The sequence below is a fragment of the Eulemur rufifrons genome, chromosome 2, assembly GCF_041146395.1.
Source record: "Eulemur rufifrons isolate Redbay chromosome 2, OSU_ERuf_1, whole genome shotgun sequence".
NCBI classification, from domain to species: domain Eukaryota; kingdom Metazoa; phylum Chordata; class Mammalia; order Primates; family Lemuridae; genus Eulemur; species Eulemur rufifrons.
Window position 1 is genome coordinate 33,152,531 of NC_090984.1, and position 11,458 is coordinate 33,163,988.

Genomic DNA, 11,458 nt, shown 5'->3' on the forward strand with positions numbered 1-11,458 from the left:
ATAAACTTATATCCCCAAATTATAATTATAGATTAATAATTTTCAGAACTTCATAAGTGATGTATTTTGTAGGATTAAGGCACAGTACTATTTATAGTAGGCAAAATCTAAATAAATTTCTCACTACTGTGTTTAAATATATTTAGATGAGAAGGAAAGAAAGGAAAACTGAGTAACAGAATTTTGTACTTTGAAACCTACAAGTTTTTTTAAAGAAAAAGTAAACTGGTCTTATCTAGTCATATGATTTGCCCATTAATTAAGAGGTAAAAATATCTACAAAACAATCTCTAAAAGGCAGATTTTATGCATTTGACAAGTAATTACTTATTTTTATGCCCATAATTTTATATTGTCTTCATTAGATTAAACCAAAAAACAATGTTCATTTGTACTATGTATTGCACTTAGCTGAGAGTGGCAATGTATTAATTCTTTGTCATATTCCTTTTATATAGATCAATACAAGACAATGGGAATCATTTAGATTTTTTTGTAATACTACTTTAGTATTTGTTTGATTTCATGACATTCTGTAGGAATATTACTGTATACAGTATATATCTGGTTTTCCTTCAAGTAAATTGAAAAATCATAGTAATTTTAAATTTAGTCACTGATGGAGCTTTTTAGGAGGCAATGAATAAAATAATACTCCTGACCAGTGCAATGACTTAGTCTCCCTACTAGCTTTAGTAGACTCTTTTTAACAGAAATTTCTTTGTTTGAGGTATTTATCATTATGCTAATCTGTTTGACCTTTAATGAATGGTTACATGAAAGTAGTAACATTTCTTCCAAATTCAGTATTCTTTTTTTTTGAGATGGGGTCTCATATCTCACTGTGTCACCCAGGCTGGAGTACAATAGTGCGACCATAGGTCACTGCAGCCTTGAACTCCTGGGCTCAAGTGATCCTCCTACCTCAGCCTGTAGCTGGGACTACAGGCACGAGCCACCATACCTACCTAATTTTTGTTTTTATTTTTTTTGTAGAGATGGGGTCAGAGTCTTGCTATTTTGCTTAGGCTGTTCTTGAACTCTTGAACTATGTACAAAAAAATGCATTATATACATTTTAATAATGTAAGTTTTTCATGTAACAATATACTATGATCATCTTCCCAAACCATTATTCTTTGACAACATGATTTTTAGTGACTATATAATATTGCTTTTGTATGTATACTATAATTTATTCAGATATTCCCTTACTATTTGACATTCGGTTTTCTTTTTCCCAATATTTTATATATTTGCAGTGAAATTGTTTTCTATTATTTTCTCAGAACAAATTCTAAAGAGTGGGATTGTTAATTTAAAAGTTGTAAAGATTTTTGAGGTCCTTTCTGTACATTGCCAAGTTCTTCTTCAGAAAAGTTATATCAGTTTTTTACATACCACTCACAATATATGAAAGTATCCTTTCTTCTCTGTTTTGCTAAGATTATCTATTATCATTTAAATTTTTATTTTTGCTAGATTGATGGATGGAAAATAATTTTTGTTTTAATTAGCATTTCTTTGATGACGGATGTGTATGAAAATTTTAATATATTAATATCTATTTGTACTTTCTATTCTGTGAATTACTTGTTCATATCCTTTACTCATTTTTTATTGGTATATTAGTCTTTTTCTTACGGAATTTAAAGAGCATTACATAATGATATTAACCCTTTTTATCCAATGCATTATTTTCATGTTAATGATTATATATTTGGTTTTCTAATATGTAACACTTTTAATTTTTCCATATTGAAATTCACCCAGAATTTGGTCGCATTATTTTTTTTCTTATGAGTTTTTAGAACCAAAACACAAGTTCTCATGACCTAAATTTCTTAGGCTATAGCTCCACTAATTGGTCTTAACTCCTCAATAATTTATTGTAGTAATCTTTTTAACCATCAATATATGACAGATACAGCGACACAGAGATGAAAGTTACATCTCTGTCCCTTCTGCATCTGAAGGGGGGAACCTACAAATTGTCAGTGACATCATAGTGTGATAGCTGCTAAGAAAAAATAACATATAGAGACTCCAAGAACATAGGAAAAACTCTTTGTCCAGTAAGGTGGGGACTAAAATGTCATAGGGAAGGTGTCAGGGAGGCCTTTTAGTTGAGGGAGTGCTTGAGCTGAGTCTTGCAGAGTATGGAGTTGTCACACTGGTAAACAAGAGGCAAGCAGGGGCATAAAACAGCCTGGCACTTTGACCAGTATGCTGAGTATGGAATGGCTGGATGGTGGGATGTTAATGGAGAAGCTCCGGGAGATGAAACTAGAGTCATAGGTGGCTGCTCGTGAGATCATGAGGGTTTAGGTTTTATCATTAATGTGATGGAGAATCAATGTTTTAAGTTACAGTCTGTTATATGCACATAGTACACATGAGTAATCTCTTTTTTCTTCCTCACTGACGACTTATAAACAAGGAGTAATATGATGAGGTGTGTAGTTGTGAAAGATCTCTGGCAGCAGGTTGGATGCTGGATTGGAAGAGGGTTAGACTGGAGGCAGGGAGGCCAGTTAGAGACTGTTAAAGTTCTCTGTTGCTGCACGACAAATCACCACGAATCCAAGCCCATTTAATGTTGTTGGCAGCATTCAGTTTCTTGCAGTTGTCGGACTAAGATCCCTGTTTCCTTGATCTCTGTCAAGCAGGGGGCTACTCTCAGCTCCTAGAGGCCACCCTCATTCCTTGCTGTGTGGCTCCTTCCATCTTCAAGCCAGCAAGCGTGCTTTGAATCTATGGCTTCTTGTTTTCTGACTCAGATTTAAAGAGTCTATGTGATTAGGTCAGGCCCACCTACATAAACTATTTTTGCTAAAAGTCATCAGTGCCATGTAACAAAACCTTATCATCCATCATAGTCACAGTGCTGGGGATTATACAGGGCTATATACCAGGGGATGGGGAATCTTGGGGACTGACTGTGGCAGTTACCATGGTAGGAAGTGGTAAGGGCCTAAACTCAAAGAACGGGGGTGGAAATAGTGGGTAGACTTAAGAGCCGGGGCTTGGTGACTGATTGGATGTTGAGGAGAAGGAAAGACAAAATGACTGTCTCGTTTTTGTCCTGTTACATTTACAGTAATTTGAGAAGAAAAGGTGATCTTTTTGTTTTTGTTTTGTAACTTAGTTTGACCTAGTTTTGAGATACCAAAGTGGAGATGCCTCAGCAGTCAGGGGGACAGATATAGAAAGATAGATTGATGGATGGATGGATTAGATATTTTATATATATACACACACACACACACACACACACACACACACCTATGTACGTACATATGTATGTGATAGATAGATAGACAATTAGAGTTTAGATAAAGAATTAGAGTTGAAATCTCAGAGACCACTCAGAGAGTGTGTTGAATAGAAGACGACCAAGATTTGAAGCCTGGTAAATATGGAACAATAGGAAGAGAATGAAGGGAGACCTAAGATGGTAGGAGAACAGTAGTATTATTGGGATAGTCAAGAGAAGAAAGAGTGTAAAATATTCAGAATAGTGAATTGTGTTTGGCACAAGGGTTTGTAACAGCCATCTTTAACTCTTAGCCCTATCATCTGATTCTCAACTGGGGCCAGGGGTGGGGGAGTGGGATACACTTCCTAGAAAGTGTTTGGAAAGTATGGGGGTATTGGAGGTTATCACAGTGACTGGAGGACACTACTGGCATATATTAGGCTGGGGCTAGGGCTGCTGAACTTTTCTACAGTGTACAGCACCATCTCACACAAGCCCGAAATTTCAGTGGCACCTCTGCTGAGAAATACAGTGCCGGGGTCTATTTTAATTCCCCACACTCCAGTGGTCACCAAGTTCATTCTCATCTACCTTCTAAACATCTGGAATCTAACCCTTCTTCTCTCTTCTTGAAGCCCCTGCTGTAATTGAGGCCCTTTAGTGTCTCCCGATTGGACAGTTGCTGTGGTTTGCTGCTTTGGTTGTCTGCCGCCCGTCTCTGTGCCGCCTCCCTCTGTTCACCACTAGGGTGTCACTCTAAAACAAGAAACTTTTTTTTTTTTTTTTTGAGACAGAGTCTCACTTTGTTGCCCAGGCTAGAGTGAGTGCCGTGGCGTCAGCCTAGCTCACAGCAACCTCAAACTCCTGGGCTCAAGCGATCCTCCTGCCTCAGCCTCCCGAGTAGCTGGGACTACAGGCATGCGCCACCATGCCCGGCTAATTTTTTCTATATATATTTTTAGCTGTCCATATAATTTCTTTCTATTTTTAGTAGAGACGGGGTCTCGCTCTTGCTCAGGCTGGTCTCGAACTCCTGACCTTGAGCGATCCACCCACCTCGGCCTCCCAGAGTGCTAGGATTACAGGCGTGAGCCACCGCGCCCGGCCTAAAACAAGAAACTTTATCATATCATTTTCTATTGCCTATAGATTAAAGTCAAAATTTCTTACAGTGACAAAAAGATTTTCAAGGCCTGGCAATAAGCTCATTTTCTCACCATATCACCACTGTACATGTCTGGTACTCCAGCTACTGACTTCCACATTCCTCAGATAAGTCTTCCCTTTTTTGTACTCTTACATATGTCCGCGTGCTCCCCCTTTGCCTGGACTGTCATTTCCCGTTTCCCATGTGGAGAAATCCGTCCACTCAGGAATCAACTCTTGGGTCACCTGCTTTATCAGTACAATCTGCCCCTCTCTCCTGTGCTCCAAAAGACTGGTCTGCACCCTGTTTGGTGGCACTTGTCTAATTGTGCTGTACCATTTCCCCTTCTAGCCTGTGAGTACTTTTCAAGCAGAAACTTTATCTTCCTTGTTTCTCTGGCATCCTAGGTATTTGTCAACTTAACGGTTCTTCTACTTTTCTAGTTTTGCTCTCTGTAATAGAAACTTAAAATCAAGTATAGTTATATCAGTAGTTAATCTGAATCACACACTGGGAAATCAATGTGGGACTCTTGTTTATTTTTTTTTATTGCTATTGAGTAAAATGGGATACCCTGCGATGAAGTACATACACGTTAAGTGTTTGAATCTGATATTTATTAATATTAGTAGGCCTAAAGTGAATCTTTGCTGACATTTGAGGTTTGTGACATTTCTTGCATATTCTTTCTTGACTGGAAGGCATAAATGACTGACAATAAAGAGCAATTAATAATTTTCCAAGTAAAACATTTTCAGGGGCTTCTGCCTTTACTACTTCCCAGATGACAGGACTGCTTATTCCTTATGTGTTTCAAACATGATTTCCCTATCAGTTTTTTGGTCAGTTACAAAAAAAAAAAAAAAAGTTATACTTTTCTGAATCCTGCAAGATTGGCAGAAGGGGAATTTTTGAAAGTCTGCTTCGTTAGCTGAGTAGTTACCATATTTACTCTTTGACAGTTATCTAGACTTTTAAAAAAATGTGAGGCACTTTCTTTTCAGTGCCAGTTTTTATTGTTTACTAAGCCAGTGCTACCTGTGCCATCCAGCAGAGTGAAATATTAGTGAGAATAATTGCCTGTCTTCATCACTACCTGTATGTTTTTGTTTTCTTTTACAAAACAGGCGAGTGCTGTATGTAAAGGAAGTTGAAATCCTAGGCCATATGTCGGTAGACTGGCAGTGTCCGTTTGAAGATTTTGTATGTCCTCCTAGTGTCAATGAAAATATGCTGAAACTTTCGATTAAGGTAAGAAAACATGAATCATATTTTTAGAGCTAAGAATTTATTAAATGAGTAGAAACTGATACTTTATGACAGTTTTAGTGCCATAATTATCGTTATTATTATATGCTTAGATGTAAAGAAAGATGTAGTCAGTTATTTGTGTGACTGTACTTTATTTTCTAATAGTCCTTGACTGTATCCAGTGAAATATCAGTCTGTCCGCCCAAAGAATTAGGATTCTGATATGCTGATATTTCTTTTTTGGTGAATTAAGCATTAATAAATAGAAGATTTTTTTTTTTTTTTTACTTCATATGGATACTCATTTTGCTATAATTAGGCATTTTTGGAAAAATTCCCTTTTTTAGGCTTTCAGGAGATTATTAAATGATTTGGTAAAAATAAATAATATGTCTAAAATACCCATATTTTATAATATTTGGCATTTACAGAATATGTAACAATACTTTTATGTCTTTTATCCCCATCATTTTCTAAGAAAGAACTTTAGTAAGTAATTAGCAAAAATGGTACCCCATGTTTTGCTTAGTTGTCAGATTCATGTGCTTAACTTTGGAACATGTGTTTATTACATTATATATAATGTATTATAAATGTATTTTCATGCCTTTAAAAAAAACTATGCATTGTCATCATAAATATGGTAGTTCTTATATTTGTTTTTCCTAAACAATAATGTTATTTCTATTACTAAAACTGTCTGAAAAACCTACCATAAAATTTAATAGAGATGCAAGTACTGTTATTCTTTAATTGATGTTAACTTTTCTTGAAGATCTTCAGTCTAACGCTCTCCCAACTGAGCTATTTCGGCCAGTGCTTGATGTTAACTTTTCTTTTCATGAAAATTTACAAATAAAAGAACTACCTTGTCACCCTACCATTTTGTAATTTCAGCATTATCTCATTGTACAGTGCCAAAATTTAAAGAGTGCCTTGGCGTATGAAACACAATTTTCAAACTAGGAAAGACTATGTCACTATGCATATATTTTACAGTTTTCTCAGCTGTCACTTTTCTTTCACATCAGTGGTGAGAATTGACTCAGTGTATTTTACATTATATAAGAATTTTATCTATCAACCAAGGAAATGAAGGAATGGTTTTTTGATTTGTCGGATGTGATGAGTTATCAAGTGGTGTTTCTGTAGGCTATTTATCATAGCCTGTAGAAAGCCATTATTTTATACAGATTGGTCTATACTCATCTAATTTTATAAATTCTAACAACTCACACATGGTACCAGTATCCTTATACCAAGATGATTTATTTCGTATCATACTTGAATATGTGTATTTGGTTAGTCTACTGATTATAAAATAGACATTTAAGCATTTTTTTCTTCCTCAGCATAATTTCTTTTCTGTCATTGTTTCTTTTGAAACAGGAGCAGGGTCTGTTCCACAAGAAAGACAGTGCCAATAAAGGTTGTCTTCGGAAAATTTACCTAAAGGATACCACCACAGCAGAGGTAAAAGATTTATTTTAAGAGCACTCTTCACTTTTTTTTTTTTTAGCTAAAAGGTTAAAAAAACAAAAAGCTCCCGTTACAATTAGCAATACCCTTTATTTCTCCCAAAACCTCTTCCAATTATAACTTGGTTGGTTATATAAGCTTAAAATAATAAACTGTGGACTCGGTAGGGAGGAAGGGTCTTATTTTGCATTACGTATTTGGACTGTGTCTTTGTCCTTGGCTATTGGACCTGTGTGGAGAGCTCCAACTCTGGCTTTTGTACCTTTCTCTTCCACCAAATGAGCCTGTACTTGTCATTACAATTCGTAATAAGTATTTTATTTTGCAGAGAGCGTATCATGCCATTGAGGATGCACAGTCAACAAGACACCAGCAAAAATTGATGAAGCAGTCATCACTGAGACTTCTCAGGCCCCAAATACCATCTTAATCACAGATCTCGGGGAGGAAAACCAACCATCAGTCTTGTCTATAAATCACTGCTTTATATTGCTAAAGAGAATTTTTCAAAAACTCATTTAGTTTTATTTTTCTCGAATAGCTAGTATTGAGTTTTCTACTTTTTTCCCCTTTTAGGTTTTACTCTAATTTTGTAACCATGTGTATTTTAGCAATCCACTTCTACGCTGCCACCTCTATGGATCAGACCATTGAAGGAACATCACTTCAAACTCAGAGTGAAATTTTCATTGATATTAAAATTGTGAAGCAGAGGGCAGTAGGCTTATTTTTAATTAAAACCCTTAGTGAAGAATAAGAAAGGACCTTAGAATGACTAGTGTTCTTTGAAAGGTTTTACCCATAGTCAAATGTTGGACACTTTAACATTTTGTTTAAGGGTGATATGATTTGTTTAATAATTGAACTGAGATAACATTTTTGGTAAACAGGGTCATTGACTGAAGAAAAGCCACTAAAGGGAGAAATGGCATGTTTTCTTTTTCTTTTTTTCATGAAAACACTGTTTTTCTCCTAAGAAAACAGGTTTTACTTTGGTGCTTATTTTTCCTCCTTGCACTATAATAAAAGAAATATGGACAATCAAACCTTAAAATATACTCTATTTTTGGTAATGGAGTATTCACAAAAATTTGGAAGTTATTTAGATGCTCTTTCAAGATGAACTTATATGGCACAATTATAATTTGCTAATATATGAATATATCACATTTTAAGTTTTTCAAGGCTCAGAGATATGTAAAATTTGGTATTTTTATATTTCCAGAATTGTTTCTTAGAAGTTGAAAGACTTTAAAGGCATCATAAATTAATGTTTAATTGTAATGCATACCTAGAAATGTATTTTAAATACTTACTAGGAAGAGTGAAAAATCTCTAGTTGCTTTATATATAAGTAAAATAGGCTTTGAAAAATAAGTATTAGATATATTCTTTGAAGGGGCAGGCCCATGAGAGTCAGTTCACTGCAGTACTTTTTATCCTTTTTGCAACTCACTTATGCTGATCAGAGATGCACTGTCCATTAAAACTAAAAAATACTCAAAGATATTTAATTTTTTGGATGAACCTTTATATTTGCTCATGGTGTTTAACATGGCATTTATTTCAAATTGCTGAATTAATGATGAGATGAAGATGTGGACACACTTGGTTTGCTCTATTTGTATTTATGTGTGGTAGTGGTTCTATCATCATTATTCATGTTTTTAAAGACCTGGCCATAAAACTTTAAAAATTTTCCTAGTGCTATTTAATGTATAATCTAAAAAGAGAACGCAATAACTAATGCCCTAAATGTTTGATCTCTGGTAGTCAGTGCCTTTTTAAGGTATTCATTTTTGTCTGTGAAGAAAAATATCATATATAAAACTTCTAGCTTTAAACCAAATTTTTATGTTAGTGATTAAGTGGAATTTATTAAAAGGATCATTATAAACAATTTCATAACAAGTGTTCTTGTATTTTGTGTCTTCAAAACTGACTTAATCAGGAATTTGGGATATCTAATTATATTTTTCATAGGAATCATAGCTATTGAAAACGTCCTAAATATTTAAGAAATTATATTACACGGATAGTTTATTCTAAAAATGCATGAACAAAACATTGACTAAGAAAAAGTATAGAAATTGATAAATTCATTATCTCAGTTGGTTTCAAAATCAACATTCATGTATTTGTAACGTTTTTATTTGATTTAATCTCCTGGGACAGAAGTAATTCATTGGTAAAGTGCAATAATGTCTACTGTGCATTTTTTAAATGCTTTGAGAGTCAATTATTTGCATATGAATTACTGAGAGAAATAAAACATTTGGTACATTGTTCACAGGTGTGAAAATTTTTTGAGTTTGTGTTATTCAGGTAACATTTGCTTTTACTTTTTGTCTTTCCTTTTTCTTCTTCTGATCCTATAATAGTGAAGAGTTAGATTAATAGTTAGTGGAGGGCTTCAAAACTTGCTAGTAAGGGAAAGCTTTTTCCCGGGGGTCCTACACCCCTTTACCACATTGCATCAGAGAATGCAGTTGACCAAAGGCCCAGTTGCACTTTGAAATCCATTGCTGCATTTGCATTGAGTCCGTGCCTTCCACGGTTCCTCTCAGCCACTGAGTGCGGCAAGTATACTAAGACAGGCCCTTCGTGGGAGACACAGAACTCCTCTGATAGCTGACTTTGGTTTGAGGACTTTTGAGTGGCCTTATGGAACCTTTCTTAAACAGCATGCCCTGCATGGCAGTCTGGGATGCTTCTACTCAGTCTCTCTCCCTCTCACCCCCTCTCTCCCTTCCCCTCCATCATCCACTTGGGGCTCAGACTACAAGTCTGAAAACTCACCCAGGCCTGCATTGTCCAGTGGGAAGGGTCATGCTGAGGACTGTAGCAAAACAGGGGCATCAAAATAAAAAAGGAACAAAAAATTGGAAGAGTGCACCCAAGCTTTACACGAAAAATTCAATCTAAGGTGGACTTCCCCACGTGTTTCATGATTTAGTATTGTTTTCATTGTGAATTATGTACAAAGGGGGACACTATCATCTTTTTGGTGCTTTGGGTCTTCTAAGCTTATTGATCTGGTGCTGCCTGGGCATGGATTTTTAACAAAACTCCATGTATATTTCAAAGGTACAGCCAGGACTGAAAAATAGTGTTTTGGATTTAAAATAATCAGACTTGTAAAGAGCTCTACAGATCTCAATGCCAGTTAAAACACAGAGTTGGAATTACTGCCAGAGCTAGAAGAATCATCTTTTTATTGGGGAACAACCAAAGATTCTTAGAGGATAGCAGGTTGTTCATCTCTGGATCATCTGTCTTCTAGGTAGAAGCCCTTTTGGTTGAGAATCACTACCAGAATGACCATCAGTATTGGTGGAAGTGTGTTCTGTGCCCTGTGTCTTGGCTCTGAGAAAAAATTGAGACTCACTGGAGCAGAGGGAGCACATTTCTCTTGGTTATGGTGCCTTTAGTGGAAGAATTTAGGCTTAATCTTTAATTCACGCTGGAGTGTTCTTACGTATGGTCTAATACTATTGTGACAGTTTACTAGTCAAAGTGAGAAAATAAAAACTTTGGATGTGAGACATTAAAACTTATCTCCATTTCTAATGCACGGTCAGAACTAAGAATCAAATGCCTGGTGTTCTACCATAAACCGTCATAGAGTTCTGCTGATACCGGAAGCAGAAAAAACACACCCAGGATGCATACTCCATCACAACTGGCTAGGGGCTTGCCAAAGAACTGATATTTTTGAGCATTGTACGTGACATTATGGAGTAGTAATGTAACAAATGAGCAGGTGTTCAAAGATTGCAGTTTGAATGGAGGCTATAAAGTTTGAGCTTCACCAGAGGATGCTGCCGCAAATTAGTTAAGCAAGCACTTATTGATGGTTTAAATTAAGCAGCCACTCTGGAACAGGGCACATTTCCCTTCCCTGTGGAGTACTGTGAGAGAGTCTTAACCTACTTTGACACTTCTGATCCAATCTTCCCTACTTCATTCAATTCAGAGTGATTCATGCTTTCAAAAATAGTAAAAAGAAGAAAGAAAAAATAGGGCATGAATTAGAGGATTAACATTAGAGTTCTTTTTTCAATAAAGATTTCCTGGACTCTACAGTCTTTTCAATAATCTATGCTATGGGGTAGTAGATTTTTTTCTTTAAGCCAAGAGAAGGGAGTCATACTCCTGAGAGATTTGGAATAGTTGTAAAGTCTGTGGGACATTTGAATATATCTGGAATTCCTGGTGTAGGAAACGATTGCTTATGTAAAAGATTCCTACAGTTAAAGTTTAAGGGCCTGGGAAACACTCTTTTCAAGTTGACCCCAAATGAACAGAATAGAAATCTTGCA

General features: G+C 35.8%; 1 protein-coding gene across 2 annotated transcripts in view; it reads left to right on the plus strand.

Moving 5' to 3' along the window:
- The window catches only part of VPS13C (vacuolar protein sorting 13 homolog C), a 163,929-nt gene extending 154,802 nt beyond the window's left edge, over window positions 1–9,127 (plus strand). For both annotated transcript variants that reach the window (XM_069483234.1, XM_069483243.1), the window contains 3 exons: window positions 5,534–5,657; window positions 7,047–7,130; window positions 7,465–9,127. In XM_069483234.1, the coding sequence (XP_069339335.1) occupies window positions 5,534–5,657; window positions 7,047–7,130; window positions 7,465–7,566 (310 nt within the window). In that variant the 3' untranslated portion in view covers window positions 7,567–9,127. The remainder of the gene's footprint in view (window positions 1–5,533; window positions 5,658–7,046; window positions 7,131–7,464) is intronic.
- The last annotated feature ends 2,331 nt before the right edge of the window (window positions 9,128–11,458 follow it).